At 34.9% G+C, this 16,407-nt stretch overlaps 1 protein-coding gene across 1 annotated transcript; it reads right to left on the reverse strand.

Annotated features, from left to right (window-relative positions):
* Positions 1-1,515: 1,515 nt before the first annotated feature.
* Positions 1,516-8,051, reverse strand: LOC118058240 (DEAD-box ATP-dependent RNA helicase 14-like). The gene is given in 10 exon segments (XM_035070947.2): positions 1,516-1,890; positions 1,892-2,399; positions 2,838-3,227; positions 4,393-4,670; positions 4,849-5,199; positions 5,349-5,618; positions 6,152-6,220; positions 6,789-6,932; positions 7,307-7,646; positions 7,894-8,051. Coding segments are annotated over 9 exon segments (2,370 nt in total). The 5' UTR covers positions 7,622-7,646; positions 7,894-8,051; the 3' UTR covers positions 1,516-1,845.
* Between the last annotated feature and the right edge of the window lie 8,356 nt (positions 8,052-16,407).

A 16,407-nucleotide genomic window follows, 5' to 3' on the forward strand; every position in this document is an offset into this window, starting at 1 on the left:
TTATTTTATATATATATATATAAGGTCAAAATGGGTTACAACATTAATATTATGGTTTAATTCAGTTATCATTCCCTGTTGACTTAAGCACATGTTTTTATCCTGCCTGTCATTTTATAGAGTAGCACACCATAAAGATTACGTGATTTTCAACTACCAATAACATTATAATATGAATCATGATTCAACATGGAAGAGGTTGATTCTAATGTGAATGAGTATTAAGATGATTTAATTACGAGAGATCAAGCGAAACAACTACAAAGTATCTTAACAAGTCAAATTAGTGTGACTGAAACTTTGATGAGTTTGGAGGCTTGTAAAATGAATGAAAATGAATGGAAACGGTTCAAATATGCTCTTTTGTTTTCAAATAAGGCTTGGGTCATGATTTGCGAATTTTAAAGAGTTTAGCTTTGATGTTAGCCCATATGCCAATTTAAGCCCGAATTTTCACCACTTTATTGCATTGAACAATAACCTTATTTTACATGGTTTTCAAGTTCAGAATGTCATTTTTTATTTTTTCCAACCATGTATGAATTGGAGTTTTGTACGAAAAGTTAATAAGTTATGGTTGTTTTATTTTTTGTGTTTGTGTGTGTGTTCTATAAGTAAAAAAAATGTGCTAATTATTTGTCTATTTTTTTCTAAACAAAGTTATTTATTTAGATCTCAATTATGTCATTTTGGTATTTTATAGACTTGAAGGGAAAACATTTCAACTTCTCATTTAGGGAGTTTTCTTTCTTGTTCTTCCATTTCTAGAATTGGTTGGTTGAAGAACAATTCAGACTTAGCACTCGTGATCACAAAGTACATGGAGTCTTTATCCTAATAAGAATTTCTTTGTAACATTTTCGACTAATCAAAGAGTTTCATTCAGATTTTATCTTTTATTTGCATTAAAAATCATGTAATTTTCAGCATAAATACCACGAGAAAAAGATAATATAACCAAACTTATCTCATTTCATCTTCATATCATATTGCTAGTTTATTCAGGTTACAAAGTTAAGTCACATCACATTATTATCATTAATTAACTAAGATTAGTTTTCAATGTTTTTTACTTTCTTAAAGGAGACTAAATTTGTTTGAAAGTCAAATAAAATGAATCAATCTCAATATATGTAATTAAGAGATTCTGTTCTCATTTTTCTGAGAGATGAGAAAGGACTGCAAATAGTGTTATATCTATCACTATATTCCACCAATCTAATGACTTGAGGCATTTCATGTTATATCTTTTCTAGTTGTTTTTCATGTGAAATAAGCACAACTCCCTTTCGAAACTATAGCAATTAAGAGTCTCTGATCATATTCCTTATTGAGCACGAAAAAGGCACCTCAGCTTGGAAACGATAGCACGAGGTTCACGCACACTACAAAAATATGATCTTACAATTATCTCAAACTTTCATGCAGTCATAGTTCTAAAAAGTAGCTATAAATTATAGCTTTTCCTCAGTCATGAAAGTTCCATGCAAAACCAGTTAACCAAATACTTTTGAATTTATGGTGGCTCCGCCTAAACAAACGGAACAGAGCATGGATGCAGAATTCATTAATAAAGAAATTTACATAACAACGTCCATCACTTGAATTGCATCGTTAGATTACCACTTACATTCAAGTATTTTTCCTCCTTTGCCCTAAAACAAGGAACAGAACCTCTGAGAAAGAGACGTCCTGTTAGTCTTTCGTCTTTTCAAAATTAAGGGGCACATCCACCAAGAATCAACGGCCCACCATTCAGCTATGCTTCCCCTACTTTCAGCAACAGCAAAGAACAAAAAAAAAAAAAAAAAAAAAAAAGGACCGCATCTACTATCAGCAAAACCATCAAGGAGAAAGATACAAGCCATCATCCGGTGGCATCCTGGCATCTTTCATCAGCTGGAATCATTCCTTCCTCCTCTTCTTCTCCAAAATAAGAATGAGGTCCAGCATTAAATCCTCTGCCATCATGACCAGAACGTGGCCCAGCATTAATTCCTCCACTTCTCAGTGATCTCCCTCGCTCCTGCTGTGCATGGTATGATGATGATCGACCTTGTTCCATCATTTCCTTATGGAAACTGCCACCACTACCACGACAAGGGGATCGACCTCTTTCCATGACTGCCTTGTGAAAACTGCTACCACCAACAGCAGCAGCACAAGGGGATCGAGACCTCTCATGCTGAATTTGATTAGATGGGGATGCCCGACCCTTTTCCATCATTGCCTGGTGAAAACTTCGCACTGGTGGAGCCCTATCATACCTGTCTGGGCTCCGACTGCGGCTTCTGTCACAGTTCAAACTTTTACTGCGATCACCCCAACCTGATCCCTTATCAGGGCTCTGATTGTGATTGTGTCCTTTATCATATCCATCACTGTAACCCCTGTCATACCTGTCCATTAAGAACCACCACAAGGCATTTCCTTCCATTACTCAACATTATGAACAGCAGTAATAATAGCTTTGAATTTCCTTTGCGTCATCACAAATTCCACTTTTAAACCAAAAATTTTTTACATAAAACAGCTCTGATGATAATGCAAAGGCCATTTGTTAAACACCATGAAGAAACCAAATGCATGTATACATAAATGCCAAGGAGTTGAAAGAAAAAAAATATGGGGGTTACTGCTAAAAAAACAAACAAACAAATGTTATAATCATTATTGGCATTGTGAAATAATTCACATACAAGAAATGTCATATTGGATACAATTACAACACGATCTGATTTGTGTGCAAACAAAATAAAATCACTTCATGATTCCTACATAGCCCAAATAAAAATAAGATATTTAAAGCTATGGATAATTAAAATTAACCAATGTACCTGGCCTGCGACTCATGGTCATGTTCACAGCCTCCTCGTTCTGGTCTGCTTGAAGAGGAATTAGAAACTCCCCAACTACCCCTTCCACCATCTCTTCCACCGTATCCAAAATCACTATGTCCACCACGGCCTCCATCATGACCACCAGAACCAGAGCCCCAACGTCTAAACCTTCCCATCGCCCCTCCACCACGTGAAGCCATAGCACGTATCTCTGGAGGAACTAGCTGATTTGCTCCTTCCAAAACTTTGATAAGATCTGAGGCATACTTTGCATCTTGGTCACCAAAGAATGTGTAGGCCACTCCAGTGGCCCCTGCTCTCCCTGTTCTCCCAATCCTATGAACATAATCTTCCACACCAGTAGGGAAGTCGTAATTGACAACCACTCTGAGAGAAATTAACCACTAATTATTACCATAGCTATTTATCTTGTCATCTAAGACAATAAAATCAGGAAATGTGATAAAGCATGCATGGTAGAAATGAAGAGTGGACAGTTCATAACATATTCCTATAAGTTCATCAACCAAACATTAGCTGGTATCGCAAATCAATTTGACAGACAGATGAAATCAAAATATAAAAGCTTCCAGATGCACAAGAAACTACCAGTCATTACACAAATGGGCAAACATTGGGACGCGCAAAACATGTACTTCCACATAAAGACAAGCAATTCCTAGAATTTTCATTTAGTTAGTATTAACAATGCAAATAAAGCTGTCCTAAGCTTTTGTTATGCAGACGACACGTGCTTCCACATACAGACTGGTAACTCCTAGAATTATCATTTAGTTAGTATTAACAACATAAATAAAGATGTTCCAGGCTTTGTTTAATGAAAAGCTTTCTACACCTTTTTCAGAAGGTTCTACATATCTTAGCCTAAACTTATCTGTTAAATCCATTAAAGACTTGTGTTGCTCTCTGTTTACTTTAATGCTGGAACACTGAGGCTCTGTTTGTTTGGCAGAAAACAATTCTTGGGAAAATATTTTTTGAGAAAATTATTTATTCATGATTTCTGGCTATGATATGAGGAAAAAGCTGGAGAATGATTTCCCAGGTTTGGTATGCATGGGAAATTGACTCTTTTCACATTATCTATTTTCAATATTAAAATTGGTATAATTCAAAATCTTTTTTTATGATACAATGATAATACTTTATTACAAAATTTTTAGGGTTCTTCAAACTATTTGAGTCTTTAGAAAATGTTTTCCTTTTGTGTGAAGGGGAAAAAGAATTTCCCCAAACAAAGCATAGCTTTTCAGTTTCTGAAAAACTATTTCCTTTGACTTGGTTTCCTAAGTTGCACCAAAAGTGGTGAACTAGGGAAAATGTTTTCAAATAGACACGTGGCCTAAATAAAGGAATGGTATATTTTTCAAAATTTGCACACACAAAAGAAAGACAGCATGCAGCAGGGCTCATGAAATTATAATTGTATTGTATATGATTTCCCTTAAGTTAAATACCTTAGAATTAACGAGACCATAGTGTGTATTCAATACAGAAATTCTAGTTGCATTATACATGGACAGCCCCTAACCTGATATCTTTGACATCCAGTCCTCGAGCAGCTACGTCAGTGGCTACAAGTATTGGAGACCTCCCAGTACGGAACTGACTCAGAACATGATCCCTCTCACTCTGAGATTTGTCGCCATGAATAGCAGCAGCTCCGAATTGGCGGGTAAGGTTGCGAGCAAGTTGATCACACATCTTCTTTGTAGAGCAAAAAATAATAATCTTCGATCCAGGTTCTTGGGACCGCAATATCTGCTCCAACCGTCTATGTTTCTCCAAGGGTGCCAACAATTCCACATGCTGAAAGACCATAACACGTACAAGTTATTCAATCTTAGAGAAGTTAACAACAATAATCTTGATTTTAAGTTACACTGAAATGCAGGGAAACTTAGAGGGAAAAAAAAAACACCTAATTTATTTGTTAAAAGTCCAAATTTAGTTGGGGTTACACCAGGAGCAATAGTTGAGTTCAGACCTGTGTGATTGACTTGTTTGCCACAAGCTCATCTATATTGCCGATATTAACCTGAACAGGATTGACCAATAGATCTGCTGCAATTTTCCTAACTTCCTTTGGCCAAGTTGCAGTGTACATGAGGGTCTGGCGACGAGCAGGCACCTCCTTTACAATCTTTCGTATCTGGGGTTCAAATCCCATGTCCAGCATGCGATCAGCCTCATCTAGTACAAGGTATTTAACCTGATTGAGGCTAACTCTCCTCATTTCAAGAATGTCATTCAAGCGACCAGGAGTGGCAACCACAATATCTGCTCCTCTGTCTAGTTCTTTTAACTGGGGACCCTTTGGTGCTCCTCCATACAAGCACTGAAACATATCATAGCAAACAACAGTAACATCACAAAAAGGCACAAGTACAAAACTCAGTGAAAAAAAAAAAAAAAATGGACCTGAAAATACACAAACACATGAACTGATCTACACAACACATGCATATGAGACCATGAATAGCATACCGTGCAGGAAATTCTTGATGACTTTCCAAACTTCACAGCTTCATCTTGTATCTGTGTTGCTAACTCTCTTGTTGGAGACAGTACCAACACAGTTGGACCCAGTTGAGGGTCATTACGGCAGCGCTTGAGATGGATAAAGCCTGGAATAAGGTAACCTAATGTTTTTCCTGAACCGGTCTTGGCAACAGCCACTATATCTCTACTCTGCAAAGCAACTGGCCATGATTGTGCCTGAATTGGAGTTGGGGAAGAGAAACCTGCTTTGAGTACCTGGAAAAAGCAAAAATCCAGCAAGCCCCATAAGCTGTGGTACTGGCTTCAAGATTCTGGTTGATTTTCTTTGGACTTATAGAGTGGCTAATGGCAGAAGAAGCATCATCCCCCATATGCAGTTGGCAAATGCTTGCTGATGCAAGCTGGAGCAGGAGGAGGCCTCTTATTCTGTTCGGACCAAGTGGTAGACTAAACCATCACCAACGACAGTCCCAGCCATCAACTTGGGCGATTCAGGAAGCCCTTCCAAAAAAAATGGTCCACCATATAAGGGCGCTCCAAATAACATGCAAGGCCCCCAAAGGAAGGGTAGCACAGCGTACGACATTAGCTCCTTGCAGGAGCAAATATCGCACCTGCGACAAAAAGTTCAGATGGCAAAAGCATTAACGAGTCTGAAACTTAACATTGGACCTCCATCAATCACATAACTTAGCATGAGAAACACTTGTCATAGTTTTCCTAACTTACAAGAGCTCCAAGCCACAGGTACTCTATACACAGAGATGATAAAAACTAGAAGTATATACCTCTTTCAAAATCTCAGAAGGAAAGCCAGTAGCTTCAAATGATGTTAGAGGAGGGGGCACCTCATCTCCCTGTTAAGAGTTATCAGAGAAAAATTTAACATCTTATCTAATGATCCATGACAAAGTTAACATGAACAAAAGAGTGTGTGCAGGATCTGAACCACTCACACTCTCCCAGATTAATTTCATCGAAATAATTAGGTAGCAAATAGGCAAATCTATCTTTTAAAGTAAACATTGCATGTCACTATAAGGATGTCTACAAACAAAATCACGTGTAGTGTGGGAGCAAGGCAAGGAGAGATAGAGATAGATTCAGCTAATAGAGGGACATTTCAGCAACCTCTGGTTACTATCATTACTGGCATGGATTGATGTGACTATGCTCATTCAATTCTTGAAGCAACATTCCATGGAGAAAGTCTAAAATTAGCCCAATGTTCAGATTCACAATCTGAATGCTCCAACGTATGAGCATAAAGGAAGTTCCAAATGCACTTGAGGACATAATTATTTGTAAAATTCAGTGAAAAGGTAACAAGAATTCACAATCTATGCCTCATAAGATGGACAGACAAAAATGCCAAGCACAAATAACCCAGTAAAAAATCATGGCCAAGGCATTCCATAGACTCACAGTGACAGTAATTTCATGACGGCGGCGATAAGCCTCTCCAGTCAAACCACTTCCTCCAGATGATGATCCGTGTCCTCTAGCAGAGATTCCATTGGCTGTTCCATTTGGGACATTCTCGGATTGAATTGCTGTACCTCTTGAACCCTGGGAAAAATTAAGGAGATGGCATCAGAGCAAAGAAAAACAAAATTAGATTTATTTATTTATTGTGAAATATACAAGCCAGAAAGCTTAAACAGACATCTTCAATTAGCACACATTCACAATCTTCAGGTTTTCATTTTGGAAATTTGATGACAAAATTCAGTCGGACGCTTATCAACATAAGAGAAGTAAGGGGCAAAAATAAAAGATAAATAAATGTTCAACAACGAGAACTGAATTGAGGAGATTCAAAACGACACGGATTTAAATTACAAAACTATCACCAGGTCCCAAATCCTATGCCACAAAACATTAGGTCAAGTAAGAGAGATAGAGTTAACAGTATCATAATAGAAAAGGAAAACGACCCATGCCTGACTACTCCTGGTAACAGCATCAGCTTTTGATCCAGCATTGTGGGCTCTTCCATACCTATCATCAGGGCTATACCCTCGATGAGAAGAAGACTGCTCGACTTGAACAGAAGGAGTGATGGGTACTGAAGAAGAAGACTTTTGCGGAATAGCAGAGGTACTAGGCCTCTCATACTGAGTAACATTGGTCTCAGGATTCCAAAAATAAAGGTAGCCGGTTTTGCCATCGACTAGACCTCTCCATGGTTTGGGGAGAGTAGGGTCGTCCGGTGCATATCGTGGACCCGCGGAAGAAGCAGTTGCTGCAGCCGTCATTTTAATAGAAAACACCACCACAAATCTACAACAATAACCCGGATATAAAGCTTAAACGACTTTCAATACAAGATAGATGATAAGCCTGAGACAAATAAACAGAGTATAGCAAATTTCTTAACCAAAAACAAAAGAAAAGGAAACCAGATCTCATTAATTAATTAATACAGAAACCCTTAGATTCCATATTTTCTAAGATCACACAGATTCAGATCTGAAATATAAATAATCACGATAACAGTCATCTTGGACCATAGAGGAGAAAATGGGACCTTGCTAACGGCGTCGTCCAGGGGAGACCTGAGAAATGCTCTGCTGCTTCCTCTTCCACTATCTCTCTCTGATTTTTTTTAAATGCCTATTAAAGAGACAGGTGATTGAGAAAAGGAGTTTATTTATACCATAGGATATTTAAATGTGGCAGCAAAGCGAAGCAGAACTTAGAACTTATTGGAATGAATTATGCTGTGGTCTCTTCGCATAGTTATAACACCTGAATTGGTAGTTCACCTGGTAAAATATCCTGAGTTTTATGGGTCAATTCGAAAAAAAAACTAAGAAACATTTTAATATGATTATTTTAATATAAAATTTCACATTAATATATATATATATATATATATATATATATATGTGTGTGTGTGTGTGTGGTGGCATAATTATTATAAAAAAAAAATACTACATTAACATATATACTAGCATAATTAATTAGTATCAATAGATTAAAAGATGTACTTATCTTTAAATAAACAAACAATACCAAGTTGTTCTAAAGATAAATAATTTAACATAATAGATATTAGAAAACAATATCCAAACTCTAATTTGCATTAGAATCCATGAATCAACATACTAACTTCACTTTACATTAGAATCCATAAATCAACATCATCAGCTGCATAAAAAAAGCAAAAGATTTTAGAAAATATTGAACACTAGTAGAATTTTTAAAACAAAATGGTAAAGTACAAGATCTCATTGGAATGCCACACTTTTTCTAACATAACAACATCTTTATTTTGATTGAATATAGGTATTAAGTTCTTCGATGTCCATAAAAATAAAAGTGAATCAAATGCCAATGGAATTGAGTCAACCTCATTAATGTCTATCGAAATATCATTGTGCTCCTTTATATCTTTATTATCACAATCATCTTTAATCTCATTTATATTTATCAAATCTACAATTGAAACATAATTAACCAATAAAGATTATATATTAAACAATAATTTATTTTCAAACAAAGTTATAATTAAAGGATCAAATCTTATATTATCTTCATTTAAAGTATCATGAATAGTCATGGTTGATAAATCACGGTGAAAGATTTCTACTTCTTCAGTTGTTGAAGATGATAGATTATCTTCTACTATCCAAATTTTAGTTTTAAAAAATGCCTTGAAATTAATTGGATCATAATTCTGTCATTTCTAATATTTCTACAAAATCAAAGTTAAGGTATAAAATATAAGTATTAATGATGTTACTTAATAATATAAATAACTTTTGAAGAATTAGAGAAAAGAAAATATTTTTGTTTTAATCTCAAATTATAGTAGACGTAAACTAAGTCATTAAGTCTATGATGCTCCAATCTATTTCTCTTTTTAGAATGAATGTGCTAAAAAATACTTCAATTCCTCTCGCATCCTGAAGAACTATAAGTTTGACTTAAAACTCGTACAACTAGCTTTTGGAGATTTGGAGCACAAGTTCCATGCAATACCCACCATTCATCTATTTACAAAATTAATAAGTAAGAATATGTCAAGATAATATTTTTAAATTATTTTAAATATGAAAATAATAATATACCTGGAGGTAAAAAGGTGCGATCATTTCTCGCGGACACTCTACCAAAGCCATGTTCTACATTTCTAAACAACTTCATTTCACTTGTAAACTTGCTTAACATGATTGCATTTCCATTTGTATACTTCTCAACAACATCTAGAAGTCCAAAAATGGTGTTTGAATATCTATCCATTAGATTGATATCATAGTGAAATCGAGGATTCAATTAAAATCTCACTACATAAAGCTTCCTATACAATTTTGTTCATCCCATCTATTGTTACTGATGTTTAGAAAAGATTGCATCTTAGTCCTTTTCTTTTGAAATCTCCTCAACATTTCTTCCTTTGCATAATGGATAGCCTTATATAAATATCACATAGCTGGTCTATCATCACTATTAACAATTCGTAGAACTCAAACTAATGGTTTGGTCATTCGTATAATTAATGCACATTCTTTCCAAAATATAGAGTTCAACACACTATCAATAAACCTTTTTCTTTTGATACCTTTAGCATAAGCATAAGAGACCTATTTTCTAGATGTCACTATAGCTCTCAAATTATCTATGTGTGCAAAAATGCTTTGCAAAGCAATGAAATTGGTAGCAAAGCGAGTAAGAGCTGGCTGAAGTATTTCTTTCCCTCTAGTGAACTTTCTCATCAAATGCAATGGATAACAATGATTATGAATATACTATAAGTATGATCAACAACAGAACAAACTAACTGTAGCTTACCAACATCTTAGAGTATGAGGTTAATGCAATGAAGAGCACAAAGAGACCAAAATATTGAAGGAAATTCTTCCACTAATAACTTGTTAATAGCAACATAATTAGAAGCATTATCAGTCATTATATGCATGATATTTTCAAGCCCAATAATAATAATAAAAAAAACAACCTATCTAAACAACTTATACAACAATATAGCAGTCTTTGAGGCCTCTAATGCATTTACTGTTTTTTTTTAAATAGTTCCTTTAGGACAATATACTAAGAAATTAATTAAAGTTCTTCTTTTTTGATTTGCCCATCCATCAGTCATCAATGAGCAACCAGTCTTTTTCCAAGTTTCTCGATAACTCTCAACAAAAATCTTCACTTTATCAACCAACTTTGCCAACCACGAAAAGCATGAAAATTTGGTCATTTATAATTAAGACCCATAATTGTTATACCATCTATAGCATGTTGATAGTAAACAGAGTTAGAAGCATTGAATGGCATATATGCATCAATCATCCATTTTGCTATAGCAAGATCACATCATTCAATAACGTTTTTGTTTTTTCAACAACTTTGGAGAGACTTTTGAGCACCATAAGTTGATCTTGGAATAAAATATGCCCTTAATGTTGCACTTTCCTTTTGTTTTCCATAAATTGAAGTCAATTTTTAACATCTCCAGTGATTTTACTCTTTTCTTTATTGGCAACCTTCGATGGTAACATTTACTTCTTACCATCAGCTTCAACATCATTATCGTCATTATCATCGTCATCACCTTTATAATCATCTTCTAATTGTCTAATCATCCTCTCTCTATGCTCTCTTTGTTTAGCACTATATGGATTGAAATCTGCTTTTAATTCTCTAGTTCTCCTTTTCTTTTCAACATTCCCCTGAAGATTCAAAAACATTTTATGACGAACATCTAGAGGAGATTTGCAGCATTGTTCCACTTCTCCTTTCATTCCAGCTAAATGTTGCTTACATCAATTAATGCCTCCACTAGCAAAAACTTTAGTACAATATAAGCATACCAATTTGTTTTTCTTACATCACACACTAAGTTCAGGAGCTTCTCTACAATGACCCCATACCAAATCTGTTTTTTCTTATATAACACTTGACGTTGACATGGAAATTAAAGGTTTAGATGAATGAGCAGTTGAAGGATTACTATTTGGAGTGCTACCATGTTGAGAAGACATTTTAAGAACCTGTAATAAACCAAATCAAATACTATTTAAAAGATATTTAGTCTATCTTATTAAAATAGTAAAAAAGAGTTTGATCTTATAAAGATAACAAAAAAAAAAAAAAACATAATCTCACAAACAAAAGCATGGCTAAAATCAAATTGCAAGCCTAACCAGATTGAGATTAGTATTCGTATCTGTTCAGATTAATATTGAAACCTTTATATGCATACTGAATATAACTTGCAGAATGTATGTATAACTTTGCACAGATAGCAAAAAAGAGTTTGATCTATAAATAAGGGTGGATTTAATGCATTAGGAGAGAAGAAATCATAGGCCAAAGTTGGAAGAAAATTAGTTGCTTCTCCCAGTTTTTTTTCTCCTCCTGGCCAATCTTCCCCCTCCTCCTTCGCCCTTCGCCACTAGCATTACTACTAGCCATACGTCGGACTTCGCTGCATCACTAGGATCGCCTCAAACAACTTTTCTCCTCCGATTAGGCAAGCATCCTCTCTATTTTTCTCCTCAAACTTCCCCCTCGACAAGCAAAATGTGAAAAATCATGTTTTGCAACATGCCTAACATGGTCAATGGGTTGGATCTGTTTCAACCCAACTTATATAGCTGGGTCAGGTCCAGCCTAAAATTAAAAAAAGGCTAATAGGCCGTTAGACGGCCCAACCTAGCCGAGCTAAACCTATTCCAGCCCAGCTCGGATAGCTAGGTTAGGTTCAACCCCAACCAAAAGAGAGAGTGAGAGAGGGGGGGAGGGAAGAATATGTTGGCCTGAGTCGGGTTAGACCCATTTCAGCCTAGTTCGGATGGCTGGGTCAAGTCTAGCTCAATATATTTAATAATGATATCAAAATATCTAAAATATAAAAAAAATTAAAAATTTTAAAAATTCCAATGGTCATTTTCAAAATATTTGTGATTTTCTTGCATGTTTTTTCAATGATTTTGCATAATATTAGGTTGTATATTTACACTATCATACAAATCCAGTATTAAAATACTCGATTTTCTCCAAAACTTTTCTTCATTTTTTTTTTGAAAACTAAAAAAAAATCAAAAAATTTTAAATTAATTTCCTCTTAAAAAAATATTTTATTTTCATGCATACGACCAAATCCTAACATTTTTTCATACATATTTTCTAAAAGATAAAAATCACATTTTATTATGTTTTAAAAAAAAAACTCAAAAATGAATATCATAACTAGTTTATTATTATCTATTAGGGTTTGATCAAAATACTAAAAAAATCCATAACAATTATTTTTTTATTCAAAATGCTAGGACTTAGCTATATCTAAGAAATAAATAAGTCTGACCCTTAAAATGGTTAGGATTTAACCCAATATGGTATAAACTTCCTCACAAAGTGAGATCTACCTTAAACCTTAGACAAGATCAATGGATAGAAACACAACCTAGAAAAACAATCAAACAACAATGTAGCTTATCTTAAATAGGATGCACTAGGGGTCAAGCGCCTTACCCTTGCACAACCAGTCTCTTACCTAAACTCTCATAGACCATAGGTTTTCTAGTAAACATAATACTAGGTGACAACTTCTAAACTCATAATCATAATTTTATGATTATCTCCAAACTCTCTTTTCAACACACTCTTAGGAGGCAGACTTGTCATTCAACGCCTCACACTCCACGACAACTTTCAACAAGGTCTTTATCTTTATATAATTTCTTAGAAGTATCCCAAATCTCATTAGCACTCGAGAAAGTAAAAAAAAATTACTAAAAGTATTATTATCCAAAGAATCTCATAAATTTGTGTAGCACTAATATTCAACCTAAATTGTCGCATATCATGCTCGTATCAATCACATTTTGACTTAAGATATTTCATCCCACTTACAGCTTTATAAGGTCTAATGACCCTTTTCTCTATAATATCTCATATCTCAATATCTAGCTCTCAATAAATTTTCTCATCCTAATAATTTAATCACCATACTTATTTTCCTCAAAGAAAGAATCTTTTGTTAAGAATTGTCACTTAAGTTCTATGATCTTAACTTTTGGTAATTAAATCATAACAAAGAGCCCTTATTTTGCTATCAAATAAAGACATGCAATATCTACTTACTATACTCTTCAATAAAAAACCTACTTTCTCACTTTTTACAACCAAATCTTTTTCAAAGGTTCAAGATTCAAACCTTCACTTACATGATATTTTTTATGGGATTAAAATCATAACCTAACTAATATTTTTTTATCATAGGCTCAAGATTGAAACTTTAACGACCTTTTGTATGAGCTCAAGGTAAAAAAAACTACCAGGTGTACTTCATGGGATTAGAACCATAACCTAATAAGACAAGACCATATAACAGTTTACAATTAAAAACCCAAGTAATTATATTGCCACTTATACTTTAACAATACTTTTAACTCACAAAATGAATAGCATAATAGAAAACACCGACGATAAATTTTTTTATGATCATATTCTGAATGATTTACCAACGGAATAATCCATCGATATTATGCAAAATTCTGGTTGTGAATCTTAAGTACAAAATGATTGTGCAACTGAGTAACCACTATCTAGGTTTTGGAAAGATCATTAGCAAAATTGAACTATAGATACTAATGTTCTTTTTACTAATCTTTGTCTTTAATTTTATATTTATTTATTGATTATTTTTGTTGAAGTTTGTGACCTTCAAGTCGCTGGTTGTAATGTAGTGTTCTCTCAAGTGAGGTAAATCTGTCACCTTCTTTTAATTTAGTGAACTCAGAAGGTCAAAGGGAGACCCGATTCGTTGGAGTAAGTGCAAGGAATCCTCTATATATTATATATTAATGCATTCTTCAACTTTTCATTTTATTCACTACCAGAAATTCACTTAATAGCAACAGATTTACCAACGGAATATTTCTGTCGGTAATTTGAGGTCGAAATTACCGACATAACTTTTTCCGTCCGTAATTCAGTCGGTAACTATCGACGGATAGTGTCCGTCGGTAGTTACTGCCTAATTACGAATGAAAAGTTTAGAATTAAAAAAAAAAAAAACAGGTCGTTAACGTGGAGGTTTTGGGTTTTTTTACGACGAATTCAAAACGGTAGGCCCGTACAATGATGTGACTGGTTCACCGTTAAAAATACCGACTACCGATGGATTTGAAATGACAGATTCATATGGTGACGTGTCTATTTTTCTGACAGAAAAGCCGACGAAATAATCCATCGGTGAAACCGTCGGAAAAAAATAATATAATTCCCTGCATGCCGACCCTCTCCTCCCCTATTTCTCCTTCTTCTTCCTAATCCCAACTCTCCCCATCTGCAAACAACCAGTCAGTGTTATTTTTTTTTACATGTTTTAATGAATGTATAATTTTATATCAATCGTTAAACTTTATGGAATTACAAAATTACATGTCCTGTTTTGAAAAAATTAATAGCTTGCTTAACAGGTCCCATGGACGTTGAAAATGATCTTGGATAATCTTTAATATTTTGCAAGTTTATTTACTTAACTTAGTTAATTAATACATGATGTCATCATAATTTTATAGAGGTTCGATATATATAAGTCATGGATGGTCGTTCATGGATGTATCGAGATTCACCCAAGAATTGTGAAGGATGGATTATTGTAATTTCATTAATTTAGAAATTTTACTAGAGGCTAGGTGTCCATGCAGGAAGTGTCAAAATAAAAAGTATCTACATCCAGATGTTGTAATGATGCATCTTCTACACAAAGGATTTATGGAGAATTATCAGTGATGGTATGCACATGGAGAAGTATTTGTTAGTTGAGAAACGATGGTTGGGTCAACTTCTAGTGTTAGCACCGTGCATGAAGCGGCAAATGACAACACTAATCCTTACAAAAATATGATTATGGATGCAATAAGAATGAATCAAGGTAATGTCAGTCAATGTCCAATCGTAAAAGAAGAACCTAATGCAGATGCAGCTAGGTTTTTTGATTTATTGAAAGATTCTGACAAACCATTATGAGATGGCTGCACAAACCACAGTAAATTATCGGTCGTGGCACAGGTGTTCACCATCAAGTCAGATCACGGGTTAAGTGAGGCCGGGTATGAAAAAATTATTGAATGGGCGAGAAGCATTTTACCTGAAAGGAACAGGATGAAAGAGAACTTCTATACTGCGAAGTCCATGATGAAACCCCTCGGTTTAGGATACCAAAAAATTAACATGTGCTCTAAGTTCTGCATGTTATACTACCTTGAAAATGCTGAGATGACCGAGTGCATGACATGCGAGCATTCCCGTTACAAACCCAAAATTAGCAGGGGAAAGACTCTAGTGGCATATAAAAAACTTAGATACTTCCCGATCACACCTAGACTGCAGAGGTTATTTATGTCACCAAGGACTGTTGAGCACATGACATGGCACCAGGCACATGATGTGGTTGATGGTGTGATGGTGCATCCTTCTGACGGCGAAGCGTGGAAACACTTTAACAATGTGCATCCTCACTTTTCAGCTGAATCAAGGAATGTGCGTCTTGGGTTGTGTACAGACGGATTCAACCCATTTGGGTCATTTGCTGCTGTCATTTGGAGTTCATGTTTTTATCTACTGTCATACCCGGTCCAAGCAACCCGAGATGGAATATAGATGTTTAAAAAACAAATTTTAAAAAAACAATTTCAAAGGGTTTTTACCGATGGAATTCATCCGTCGACATTTGACAGTAGCTGCCACCATCACCGACGACTTTCCAGACGGATACATTCGGTCGGTATTTCATACAGTCACCGACAAGTTTACCGACATAATTAATTTGTCGGCATTTGATAGTAGCTGCCACAAGTACCAATGAATTTACAAACGGATATATTCAGTCGGTATTTAAAACACTCACCGACAAATTTACCGGCGGTAACTGGCCATCGGTAATACTCTATATCACCAACGAAATAAAAATTCGTTGGTAAATTTCAAATAGGAAACTTTTTTTTGGCGCACAAATTATGTCTGTAAAACTGTCGGCAAATGGTTTTTTTTGTTTTTCCAACCGATATAGCGACGGAAT

The sequence above is a fragment of the Populus alba genome, chromosome 17, assembly GCF_005239225.2.
Source record: "Populus alba chromosome 17, ASM523922v2, whole genome shotgun sequence".
NCBI classification, from domain to species: Eukaryota; Viridiplantae; Streptophyta; class Magnoliopsida; order Malpighiales; family Salicaceae; genus Populus; species Populus alba.